The sequence below is a fragment of the Xyrauchen texanus genome, chromosome 27 (assembly GCF_025860055.1).
Source record: "Xyrauchen texanus isolate HMW12.3.18 chromosome 27, RBS_HiC_50CHRs, whole genome shotgun sequence".
Classification (NCBI taxonomy): Eukaryota; Metazoa; Chordata; class Actinopteri; order Cypriniformes; family Catostomidae; genus Xyrauchen; species Xyrauchen texanus.
Genome location: NC_068302.1, coordinates 42,484,792 through 42,494,969, shown reverse-complemented (window position 1 = coordinate 42,494,969; position 10,178 = coordinate 42,484,792). Strand labels below are relative to the sequence as shown.

General features: G+C 34.8%; 2 protein-coding genes across 4 annotated transcripts in view; one reads left to right on the top strand and one right to left on the bottom strand.

Moving 5' to 3' along the window:
* Positions 1 to 41: 41 nt before the first annotated feature.
* On the bottom strand, positions 42 to 8,231 carry enkd1 (enkurin domain containing 1). Of its 2 annotated transcripts, none has more exons than XM_052094680.1 (8): positions 8,120 to 8,231; positions 7,496 to 7,587; positions 7,194 to 7,421; positions 4,554 to 4,726; positions 4,185 to 4,313; positions 3,883 to 4,025; positions 2,363 to 2,499; positions 42 to 2,097 (listed from the first exon to the last, which is right to left on the bottom strand). In XM_052094680.1, the coding sequence occupies exons 2-8, from the start codon at positions 7,578 to 7,580 to the stop codon at positions 1,937 to 1,939; spliced, it is 1,056 nt and encodes a 351-aa protein (XP_051950640.1). In that variant the 5' UTR covers positions 7,581 to 7,587; positions 8,120 to 8,231; the 3' UTR covers positions 42 to 1,936. The 2 variants fall into 2 exon arrangements, with proteins under 2 accessions (XP_051950640.1, XP_051950639.1); XM_052094679.1 differs by having other exon boundaries at positions 7,496 to 7,590; positions 8,120 to 8,225.
* A 652-nt stretch (positions 8,232 to 8,883) lies between these two features.
* The window catches only part of LOC127620826 (voltage-dependent anion-selective channel protein 2-like), a 19,490-nt gene continuing 18,195 nt past the window's right edge, over positions 8,884 to 10,178 (top strand). The window contains exon 1 of one of the 2 annotated variants that reach the window (XM_052094082.1): positions 8,884 to 8,973. The gene's annotated coding sequence lies outside the window, so the exon portion shown is untranslated. The remainder of the gene's footprint in view (positions 8,974 to 10,178) is intronic. The other variant, XM_052094083.1, reaches the window with a different exon arrangement.

Genomic DNA, 10,178 nt, shown 5'->3' with positions numbered 1-10,178 from the left:
ATTTATTTTAAAATAAATATATCGCAATCCCACTTTACAAGCATTTCACAAAGTGTGTTAGGTTTGAAATGATAAAACAATAGTTTTACACTTAAAAAACAGCATATTTAATGTTACCTCACATTCAAAACAAATGCCATTAACTTTTCAGTATTGTAATACTGAAATTCATTATAATAATACTTCAAAAATGAAACTCATACAGTACACTTATACAATTATGAAACTCATAATCAATCATCCAGAAAACATACAATGCAATAACATTTTATTTTATTTCTACAATTTAAATATAAACTGTAGAATTAAAAAAAATGTGTTTTGTTTTTTTTTTGTGCCATTGACTGGCATGCTCTTTTGTCAACACCACTGACAAATGTTATGGGTAAAATTATTTTAAAGACACAAAAACAAAAATGCAACTTTTGATCTTAATATAACTTAATTATCAATATATAAAAAAAACACTCACATTTTGAATAATAAATGCCAGAAAAGGGAAACACCACTGACCATTTGAAATGGCCCTTTAAAATAAAATATAAAATCTTATATAATTAATGTAAAGACACACTGTTTGGTCAGTGGATTCCCTCTCACAACACAACCTAAAGAAGTTCATAAAGTTCTTTTTTTTTTTTTATAATGTTTTTCATAAAATCATGTAGGTGTTTTTACATTGCATAAACAACACTGACGTTAAAATAAGTAACGAATGTTTTTATGTAAATTACAAGAATTACGGCTCAGAAAAAACTGCATTAGGTTTGTTCCCAATCATGTCAACAGTATCTGATAATTTCAGAAGTTGATACGACAAAGCAATCAAAAGTTATAGCATTATAAACATAATTTATGCTAGTGTCCAAAAACATCTCCAAACAAATAAAAGATAATAATTGTACATAAGAACTAATTACACATGCAAACACAACAATGACTAAAGGTTTGCATAGCATGCAGACATGATTTTAGTCATGAGATTTCACAGAATGAGTTTCATTCTGTGTCATTTGTCATCATTGAGTCTGTGTCGTGTATTTGGCGCCATCTCCTGGTGGTCATATGTAACATTGTGCTTCATGTGGATTATCTAATGATCTATACATCTGATTATCTTGTGTGTGGACTCGTTTGAAAGATAATCATAGACTCTAAATAATGATGTGACATTTTGTAACGTTTATTTTTTAAGCAAAAATGAGGCGGATAATCAACGCCAACTTAATTGTCAAAGACATATATTTAGCTGTTACTCGCTAAATTTCTGTCTGGGAGTAAAATAAATAGGCTGGTTGTATTCTACTGTTTAAGAGCTTTCCAACAACATATGACACATGACTATGTGATGAGTTTGATGTTTTTACTGATTACAATAATATGTACAGTACAATTTTTTTTAAAATATAAAGGATCAAAATGAAACACTTTTGATTTGTTTGCAAATTTCAAAGCACTTGTTCTGTTTTGGTCATAATGATCGCATGTACGGGTTAATTAAGGGTTAATTTACATAGAAATATATAAAAATAAAATTAAAAAAAAGTTTAATTTTAACGTTTTCTTTTGTTTGTTTTTTGGCTACTATTATTAGTTTTTTGATAAAAAAAAAAAATGTCCATACTCACCTGCACTCATCTATTACAAATTAAAAGTCTTTTGAAACATATATGGTTTTCTAAATAAATTGTGTACATTGCAGTTGGTTTATTTCTATCTAACAGTGAGTAATGGGATCTGCCACCGCAATTGTAAAATGACCCGTCTGCAATATGTGGAAATTCTGCCATTAATGTGTTATAGTTACAGTGTCCATGACAAGAAAACAATAAGAGCAGGTTGTGATGAAGCACTTCAAATTAAACAAAGCTAATGCAAAAGCAACTACCACTAACTGAGCAATATACAGTAGAAGAAACAGTCTGATTGGAGTGATCTAAGAGTTGATTTTCACGTAGACTTTGTCACGAGAGAAGATTTTGATGGCCTCCTCGACTTCTGAGAGACGCTGATCAAGTTCTGCACGTCGCGAGCGAATACTTAGTGTGTCTGATTTCACCGGGAGAGAGAGCAGCTCATTCACCAGAGACCTGTGAGCTATGGAGACAGACTGTTCAGAATGCAATGCTAGCTTAACTTTATACTCACTTTTATTCCATATTAGTAAATGAACAAACATGCATCATTCCACAATAAACATCTGTTGTTTAATACACATTTTATCAAATGTATTACGTCAGTATATGTACTATACACTGCAGAAATATTAAAAGTAGCATGCTAGCTTGCTATTCCGATCATAACAACAATGAAAGACTCTTCAACGACTAAAGGAAACCTGACAGTGTGAGTGGACACATACTCTCTTTGAGCGATTGTAGTGTTTCCTGTCTCTCTCTTTCAGACATCTGTGTGTGTCCATCAGGGATGGAGGGATCAGGTGTGTTTTTCCGTCTCTCTTCCGCCTCTTTCTTCCAATGTTCCTTCCTCTGCTCGAGACTTACAAAAACAGAGACGCAGAATACAGGAAAAAGTGGTTTAACCAACAATAATGCATCCAAGAAATAGCACATGAAGCTATGCTAATGATTGCAGATGTATTGTCTGAAGAGACTTTCATGATTTGTTATAGAACATAAATTCCGTTGTAACATAAATAAAGCCGTTGTGTCTTGTTGCTAACCCGTCGCTAAATAAGAACTACAACACTCCTCCATTTTGTAAAGCAAGTCGCTATAATGCTGATGGTAGTTGTAGTCCTTAATCAGCATTGTGACGGCAACATTCGTTTTTAAAAGACGTTGTAAATTCAAAATTAACTTTTGAGGTATGACTGTGTAATTGATGTTCTAGAACAAAATGTGAAAGTTTCTTTAAGTAATTTCAACCACAGGCCTAAAAAATCTAAAGCTGCTATTATAAAAACCCTTTGGTAATTTCTGAGGAAACCCATGTATCGAAAATGCTAATTGTCTTTTTATGCAACAAATGTGTAAATCTCTTGAAACCTGTCAAGAACATGTCCAGGTTACAATTTGTTTTTTATGTGTTAATGTTTTGTTTTAGCTTTTGTTTTAGGATCAAATAATGTTATTTATAATTTTTTTATTTTAGGATCAAATAATTTTATATATTTATTTTAGGATCAAACTATTTTATTTATAATTTTTTAAAATTTAAGAATCAAATAATTGTATTAGTTTATATATTTTTTTAATTATTATATATATATATATATATATATATATATATATGTATCAAATAATTTTATTTATTTATTGTTTTAGATTTAAATTATTTTATTTATTTATATAAATTTAGGATCAAATAATGTAATTTATTTATTTTTATTTTAGGTTTAAATAATTTATTTTATTTATTTATTTTTTGTTTTAGATTTAAATTATTTATTTATATATATATAAATAAATTTAGGATCAAATCATTTTATTTATTTATTTTTATTTTAAGTTTAAATTGTTTTATATATTTTTAGGTTTAAATTGTTTTATTTTTTTAATTGTATTTGTTTATTTCAATTTAGAAAAAAATATTTTTTACATTTTGTTTTACTTTTTTTTTACAAATTAATTTTACTTTAACAATTATTTTTTATCACATGACATTTCTCTGCACAATTCGAATAACTGCAGTGTGGAAAAATAATGATATTTAATATATAAATTGTCTTTATACATCATGTTAATTAAAAGTGTGTATTCATTCATAATCTTTATGGTACTGCTTTAAATTTATGCTGATATTAATTTGAAAAATCATTATCTCTGGACAAGCTGATTGAAGCTAATGACAATATTCACTGAGAACAATGAGAATTATAACCAAACTAGAACCATCAGAAATTATATGTGAATTACTCACTATTGTGGTACTTTGCCCTTCACAGCGCTGGGTGGCGTTTTCTCCCTGAGGTTCTGTAAGGACTGAGATCGCCGTAGGGTCGTCTTTTTCACGGCACGAGCGTTATGACTCACAAAGTCCACCGTGCGGCCTCTCACCTCCATCTACACATCCAGGGAGAGAGAGAAAGAGAGGAGCTTCTCTTACACAAGATGTCCATCACTGTGCCATTACGGATAAAAGGAAAAACGAAATGTGTCTTTGTGCTTTAACTTTGAGTTGAGACCGATTGAACTGAGGGTGTATGAAAGTATGTTACACACTTCAGAATCAGAGTCTTCAGCAGTGCCTGGTGCCGGTCCAATCTCTGAGCGGGAAAGCTGCGGCCGACCACATAAAGAATGAGCTTTCAGGAATTTCTGACATTCAGCTTTCTTAGGGGGACTCGTCTCCTACACAAACACAGAGACAAACAGACATTATGAGGATGAGCTGGTGGCTTGAGCTAAGACAAATGATTTAAGAACAGGTCATTTGTTTTAAAGGAATGTTACGAGTCCAATACATGTTAAGCTCAATTGACAGCATTAGCTTAACATTCAAACCTCTAGTGTAATGTAAAACACATCTGACCTGAACTCATTTGAAATTACATGTTGAAGAATGTGTAATAGGAGTCCAAGCTTGCTCACCTGCAACTGGGCCATCACCCTGGAGGGGACGTCTTGGTATTTTGGAGAGATCCAAAGAGCTTTAACTGGCACGGGCTTGGCATGTTCTCTCTGTGCCTCCAGCTCTCGAAAGCGTCTTTGGATTTCACGTAACTTGCGCACATTCTCTTTACCAAAGTCACGTGCAGCGGGTTCTGTCGAAGATAATTTGAAGGAGATGGAAATAACTAAAAAGAGAAAAACTCTTCACACATGGTCATTGCTATTCATACTGTTCTACTATTTAAACGTATTATTAGTATTCAAATTAGGAACTCTAACTACTACTAGAGCTTTCAAGCTACATACACCAACTCGGGACAGACCTTCAGAGTATTCTGGCATGGGTTGCTTTAGCTTTTCTAACTGATCAGACTTGTGATTTCCACACAGCAGGTGATCAAAAACCAGTAAAATCCCATAGACATAGACAGAATGTTAAGATGGGCCAAGACTATTCAAAATCCAACTTTCAAAAGTTCAAATGCAAACAAACCCACACAACTCTCTTTTATACACTCTCTCTCTTTCTCTTTCTGACGCTCTCTCTCTCTCTCTCTCGCTCATTCTAAAAACACCTAACAACTAGCCGGACCACCCTAGCAACAAGCAAAAATGTGCTAAAACATGTTATCAACACCTAGTAACATGCTAGCAATGCCGAGCAACATGCTAACATTGCCTAGCAACCAGCTAAAATACACTAGCAATGCCTAGCAACATGCTAGTAACCACATGTGGGGTGGCTGTGGCTCAGTTGGTAGAGCGGGTCGGCCACTAATCACAGGGTTGGTGGTTTGAATCCCGGCCCACACAACTCCACATGCCGAAGTGTCCTTGGGCAAGACACTGAACCCCAAGTTGCTCCCAATGGCAGGCTAGCATCTTACATAGCAGCTCTGCCGCCATTGGTGTGTGTGTGTGTGTGTGTGTGTGTGTGTGTGTGTGTGTGTGTGTGTGTGTGTGTGTGTGTGTGTGTGTGTGTGTGTGTGTGTGTGTGTGTGTGTGTGTGTGTATCAGACGCAGTGTAAAACTGCAGACCATTTACCTAGCAACATGCTAGGAATACTTCGCTATATGCTTAAACAGGGGTCAGCAACCTATGCAGAGGGGTAATCACTGGCACGCCAGCAACGACGAGAGAGGAGTAGACTATTTTATTTCTATAAATTCTGCACCTGCATTCCAATCTACATCTTGATGTAATCCGTCCTCAAGATCATGCAGCTTGTTTTCATCAGCTAAGCTAAACAATGTGACGAGACTGCAGTGTACACAACAGACTCGTGCAGCGCGTAGACATGCAAGACATTCGTGCATCATGAGCCGGCAGTGCTTCACTTTCAGTTAATTGCGCAAGTAAACTCTCCCGCTTTGCTTCAGACAGGCTGCGTGGATGACTGCCTACACTGTGTTTCATTTGTTTCTTTTTGCTTTCAGAACAACACGTAATATAATAAGGCAAACACCACTATTAAACCCCAGAATACAGGGACACCCTCCAACCAAAGTCACACTCAAAATTACATAAAATTATTAAAAGAGATTGCCATTGACCAGGAAAATAAAAAATGGCACTCCATGTCAAAAAGGTTGCCTGCCCCCTGTGCTAACACATGCTAGCAATGCCTAAAACATACACTCAATGCCCAGCAACATGATAGTAACACGTAACTACATGATAATCATGCTAGCAATGCCTAGCAACATGTTAGCATTGCATAGCAACCAGCTAAAATATACTAGCAATGCCTAGAAACATGCTAGCAAACCAATAGATACATGTTAAAACATGCTAGGAGCATTTGTCTACATGCTAAAATGCTAGCAATCCCTAGAAACATACTAGCAATGCCTAGAAACATGCTAGTAACCCTATAGCTACATGTTAAAACATGCTAGGAAAATTTGTCTACATGCTAAAATGCTAGTAATGCCTAGAGACATACTAGCATTGCCTAGCAACCAGCTTAAACATACTAGTAATGCCAAACAACATGCTAGCAACACTTAGCAACATGCCAGCAACACTTAGAAACATGATAGGAACAATTAGCTACATGCTAAAACATGTTAGCAACACTTAGAATCATGATAGGAACACTTAGCTACATGCTAAAACATGCTAGCAAGACTTAGAAACATGATAGGAACAATTAGCTACATGCTAAAACATGTTAGCAACACTTAGAAACATGATAGGAACACTTAGCTACATGCTAAAACATGCTAGCAAAATACCCGGAAACATGATAGGAACACTTAGTTACATGCTAAAACACGCTAGCAATACCTGGCAACATGCTAGATCATGCTAGCAATGCATAGCTTTGAGGGTTTATCTAGCTAGCTGGTTGTTTGTCTTATTTTTATGTCTGTGTAAACTTCAAACTTTTAAAAGTCTTTTCCTTAATAAAATCGGGAGCTCATGGCAAATTTATCGCAAACTTGCTACTACAGACATGCCAAATACTAAGTAATTTTATTGAACCTTTTAACTCAACTTTCACTCAAATCGTTACACTGATAACAGAATTTGTAATGAACCAAAAAACTGTAATAATATAAAATGGACTTTTGGAGCCCAACTGTATATAACAACAAAATACATTCTCTTATTACTTGGTTTGGTTGGATTTGGGTTTAGCGATACACCCTCCAATTTCAGTAGGTTTCCCACAACCCCCCTCTGGCTTCTCTCTAGGATGTGAGCGGCGTTGGGACCAATCCGGGGTCGAGGAGTCGACCGAGCACTGTAGCACCCAGGAAACAGAACCGGATCTGGAGCTAATGGACCCTTTAGAAGAGTTGACGACCAATTCTCAGTGTTGCCCTCCAGTCGACCACGAGCTGAGAGACAAGATGAGATATATAAGAGATGAACTATTATACATGCAAAAGAAGACATCATGGTTTGGTCTTACCGGATGATGGGCGTTTGTAGTATTCAGGAAACAGTGTGGGATCCGGTGGAATGGGGCCAGAGATCATTGAGGGCCCTTCACACATGCTGGTGCTACTGGAGAAATTAAGATAATCCTTATTCATCTAGAATGTGAAACTATACATATCTAGAAGAGTAAATACAATAGGCAACAAACAAACAAACAAACATGAAATTTTTGTGGTCAAAGCAGTAGTTTATTCGTTTTAATCATCTAAGAATAACTGGCATGTTTAATAGTTTTTAGTAGCTTGTTGTTTTTAGTTTTCCACGTGTTTGTAAGGATATTTATATACCATTTATGCATTTGGCAGACGCTTTTAAATGAAAGGTAATCTGCGAATTAAATGGACCAATCTGTGATATCGATAACCACAAAATAAATATACATACATTTCTATAAGGTTCTAGTAAGGACTAACTTATTTAAATAAACATTTTAGTTTATTTAATAATGAACTATCTCTCTCACACAGTTATCAAACACCTGCTGATTCAAGATAATATACGATTATCTATAATCAATCGCCAAATTTAATCTACCTAATAACATAAACGGCAGTGCATACAGCCTAATGAATATTAGTTTCTAACAAATGCTTACCTTTAATAAAAAACCTCAATTATTTGACAATTGTGCAGTTTTCGTTGCTCTGTTCTCCAGTTACACAAAGACCGATGACGCATTAACAACAAGCGCATGGATTCACCATGGCAACGTCTTAAAGAGACAGTATCAGCTTTTGTCACGTGGTTATTTTTTGCCGCAGAGATTAGAGGATAAGGAATTGGTAGAGTTGGTGTTTATTTTAAACATATTTTTTTAAGATCATTATTCTTTTTTAAATAAACATTATTATATTTTAAATTAAATATTTTACTAAATTTTTTAATTATTTATTACGTAATAACATAATTTATTATGTAATATATTTATATAGACTTAAAATATTTAAAATTATATAATATACATCATACTAAAATATTCTAGTAAATTATTTAGGCGTATATTTAGTGATACAATTCTAAAATAAACAAAGATGCAATGCAAAAAGGCATAACAAATTTAAGATTTTAACTAATGAATGGCTAATAAATTTTATCATTTTATCAAATACATTATATTTTTTAATTATCAAATAATTTATGCAATTTAATGTTCGTTTTTATTGCTGCATCCTAGAATAATAAAAAAAGAGATACGTTGATTCAAATTCACATTTAATCATTTACATGTTTTCAGTTGTGCAAGACATAAAAAAACAAAAAGCTAATCAATAAATTAATAATTAAAAGGATGGAAAACTGATTAAATGAAATTATAAACACATTTACATAATCTGGGAGAAAAGGAGCAAACGCTAGAGAATGCGCATGCGCTGTTCCTGCCCCTCCGCTGCTGTCTCCTTCAGTGTGCCCTCTCGCGCTGTACAGTCCTGAAACCCGCACATCGACACGGTAAGACACTCAATGATTTACTCTCAGAGCATGCTGCATTGAAAAACTGCTCATCATCATCATCAACAACAACATATAGGTTAAATTATTCTAATTGCATTATGCCTTGGGGTCTTATTCTGGTCATGCATGCCATGCACACAGGAGCAGGGACAGCTTGTGTCCAGGGCCGCACATAGACGTCAGTGACAACGGTTATTATGAAATCACTGTTACACACAAATATGTTTGATTTTTAAAAAAACATGCATTTTTAACACTCGCACTGAAAGAATTGCATGTCTAATCTGCGTTTTTATATCAAACGCGTGTCAGTGTTTCAGCAAGGACACTGTAGAATAGCGATGACCACAGATTGTGTTTCTTTACATAACAACGTTTAACTGATATTAGAGTAAAAGGAAACGTTGCATTAACCTGCGTGTTAATGCTACAGTGTTGCAGAATATTGTAACAATGTATCAGCAGCGGAATAACGGAAGCGCGCGCCGCCTCTGACGTAATTACAGAGATAAATATATAAACTCGCGCGCGGTGTCTGATTTATTCCGATGACAGATATTTATCCTGATCGATTGAATCGGCGAAAGGCTGTACGGAATTAAACTGTTGTTGAGTGAAAGGCTAAAACTCGTTATTTGGGCGTTGCGCGTGCGTGTGTCGCGTCAGTCACGCGAGGTTGTCGCGGAGCGACTTTCCTCGTTGTGTTGTTTGGTGTCTCTTCGTTATCCAAAAGATACAAAGAACATGATTTAATCACTAAAGCAGATTTAGATGTACGTTTCACCTTGGGAACAGAGTGTACAATCACAAATAATGAACTGTGACGTCTGCTATTGTTCTCTCTGGCCTGTCATTGTGTTCCACTGTTAATACTTTTCCTCATTGCTTAAGAGTTATTTATATTTTTCAGGATTTATTCCAAAGATCCAAATATCCTTACAAGCCTAACCTACAACTATAGATTAGATTAGGTATACATTAATATGGAGCCAATAGTAGATTTAGTGTACAAACAGGTCATTGTAGTCTAGTTTAAACAAAGAGGGTGCCAGCTTGCAGAAGCATTAGTTAATTAGTAAATCTTTAGTCTGATGAAGCCAAATTGAATGTGAAGCAGAACTGAAATCTCAGAATGTGGTTTAAAGCTGCCAAACTGAAACTAAGGAAGATCTAGTGTTTATGCTATAAACTCCAATGTGTCA

Excerpts from the sequence above, each read along its gene's own strand:
- enkd1 (XM_052094680.1), bottom strand. The coding sequence starts at position 7,580 with ATGTGTGAAGGGCCCTCAATGATCTCTGGCCCCATTCCACCGGATCCC. Across the intron at positions 7,422-7,495 it reads CTACAAACGCCCATCATCCG|CTCGTGGTCGACTGGAGGGC; the intron begins GTAAGACCAAAC and ends CTTGTCTCTCAG. Across the intron at positions 2,500-3,882 it reads AAGGGCAAAGTACCACAATA|TCTCGAGCAGAGGAAGGAAC; the intron begins GTGAGTAATTCA and ends TGTTTTTGTAAG.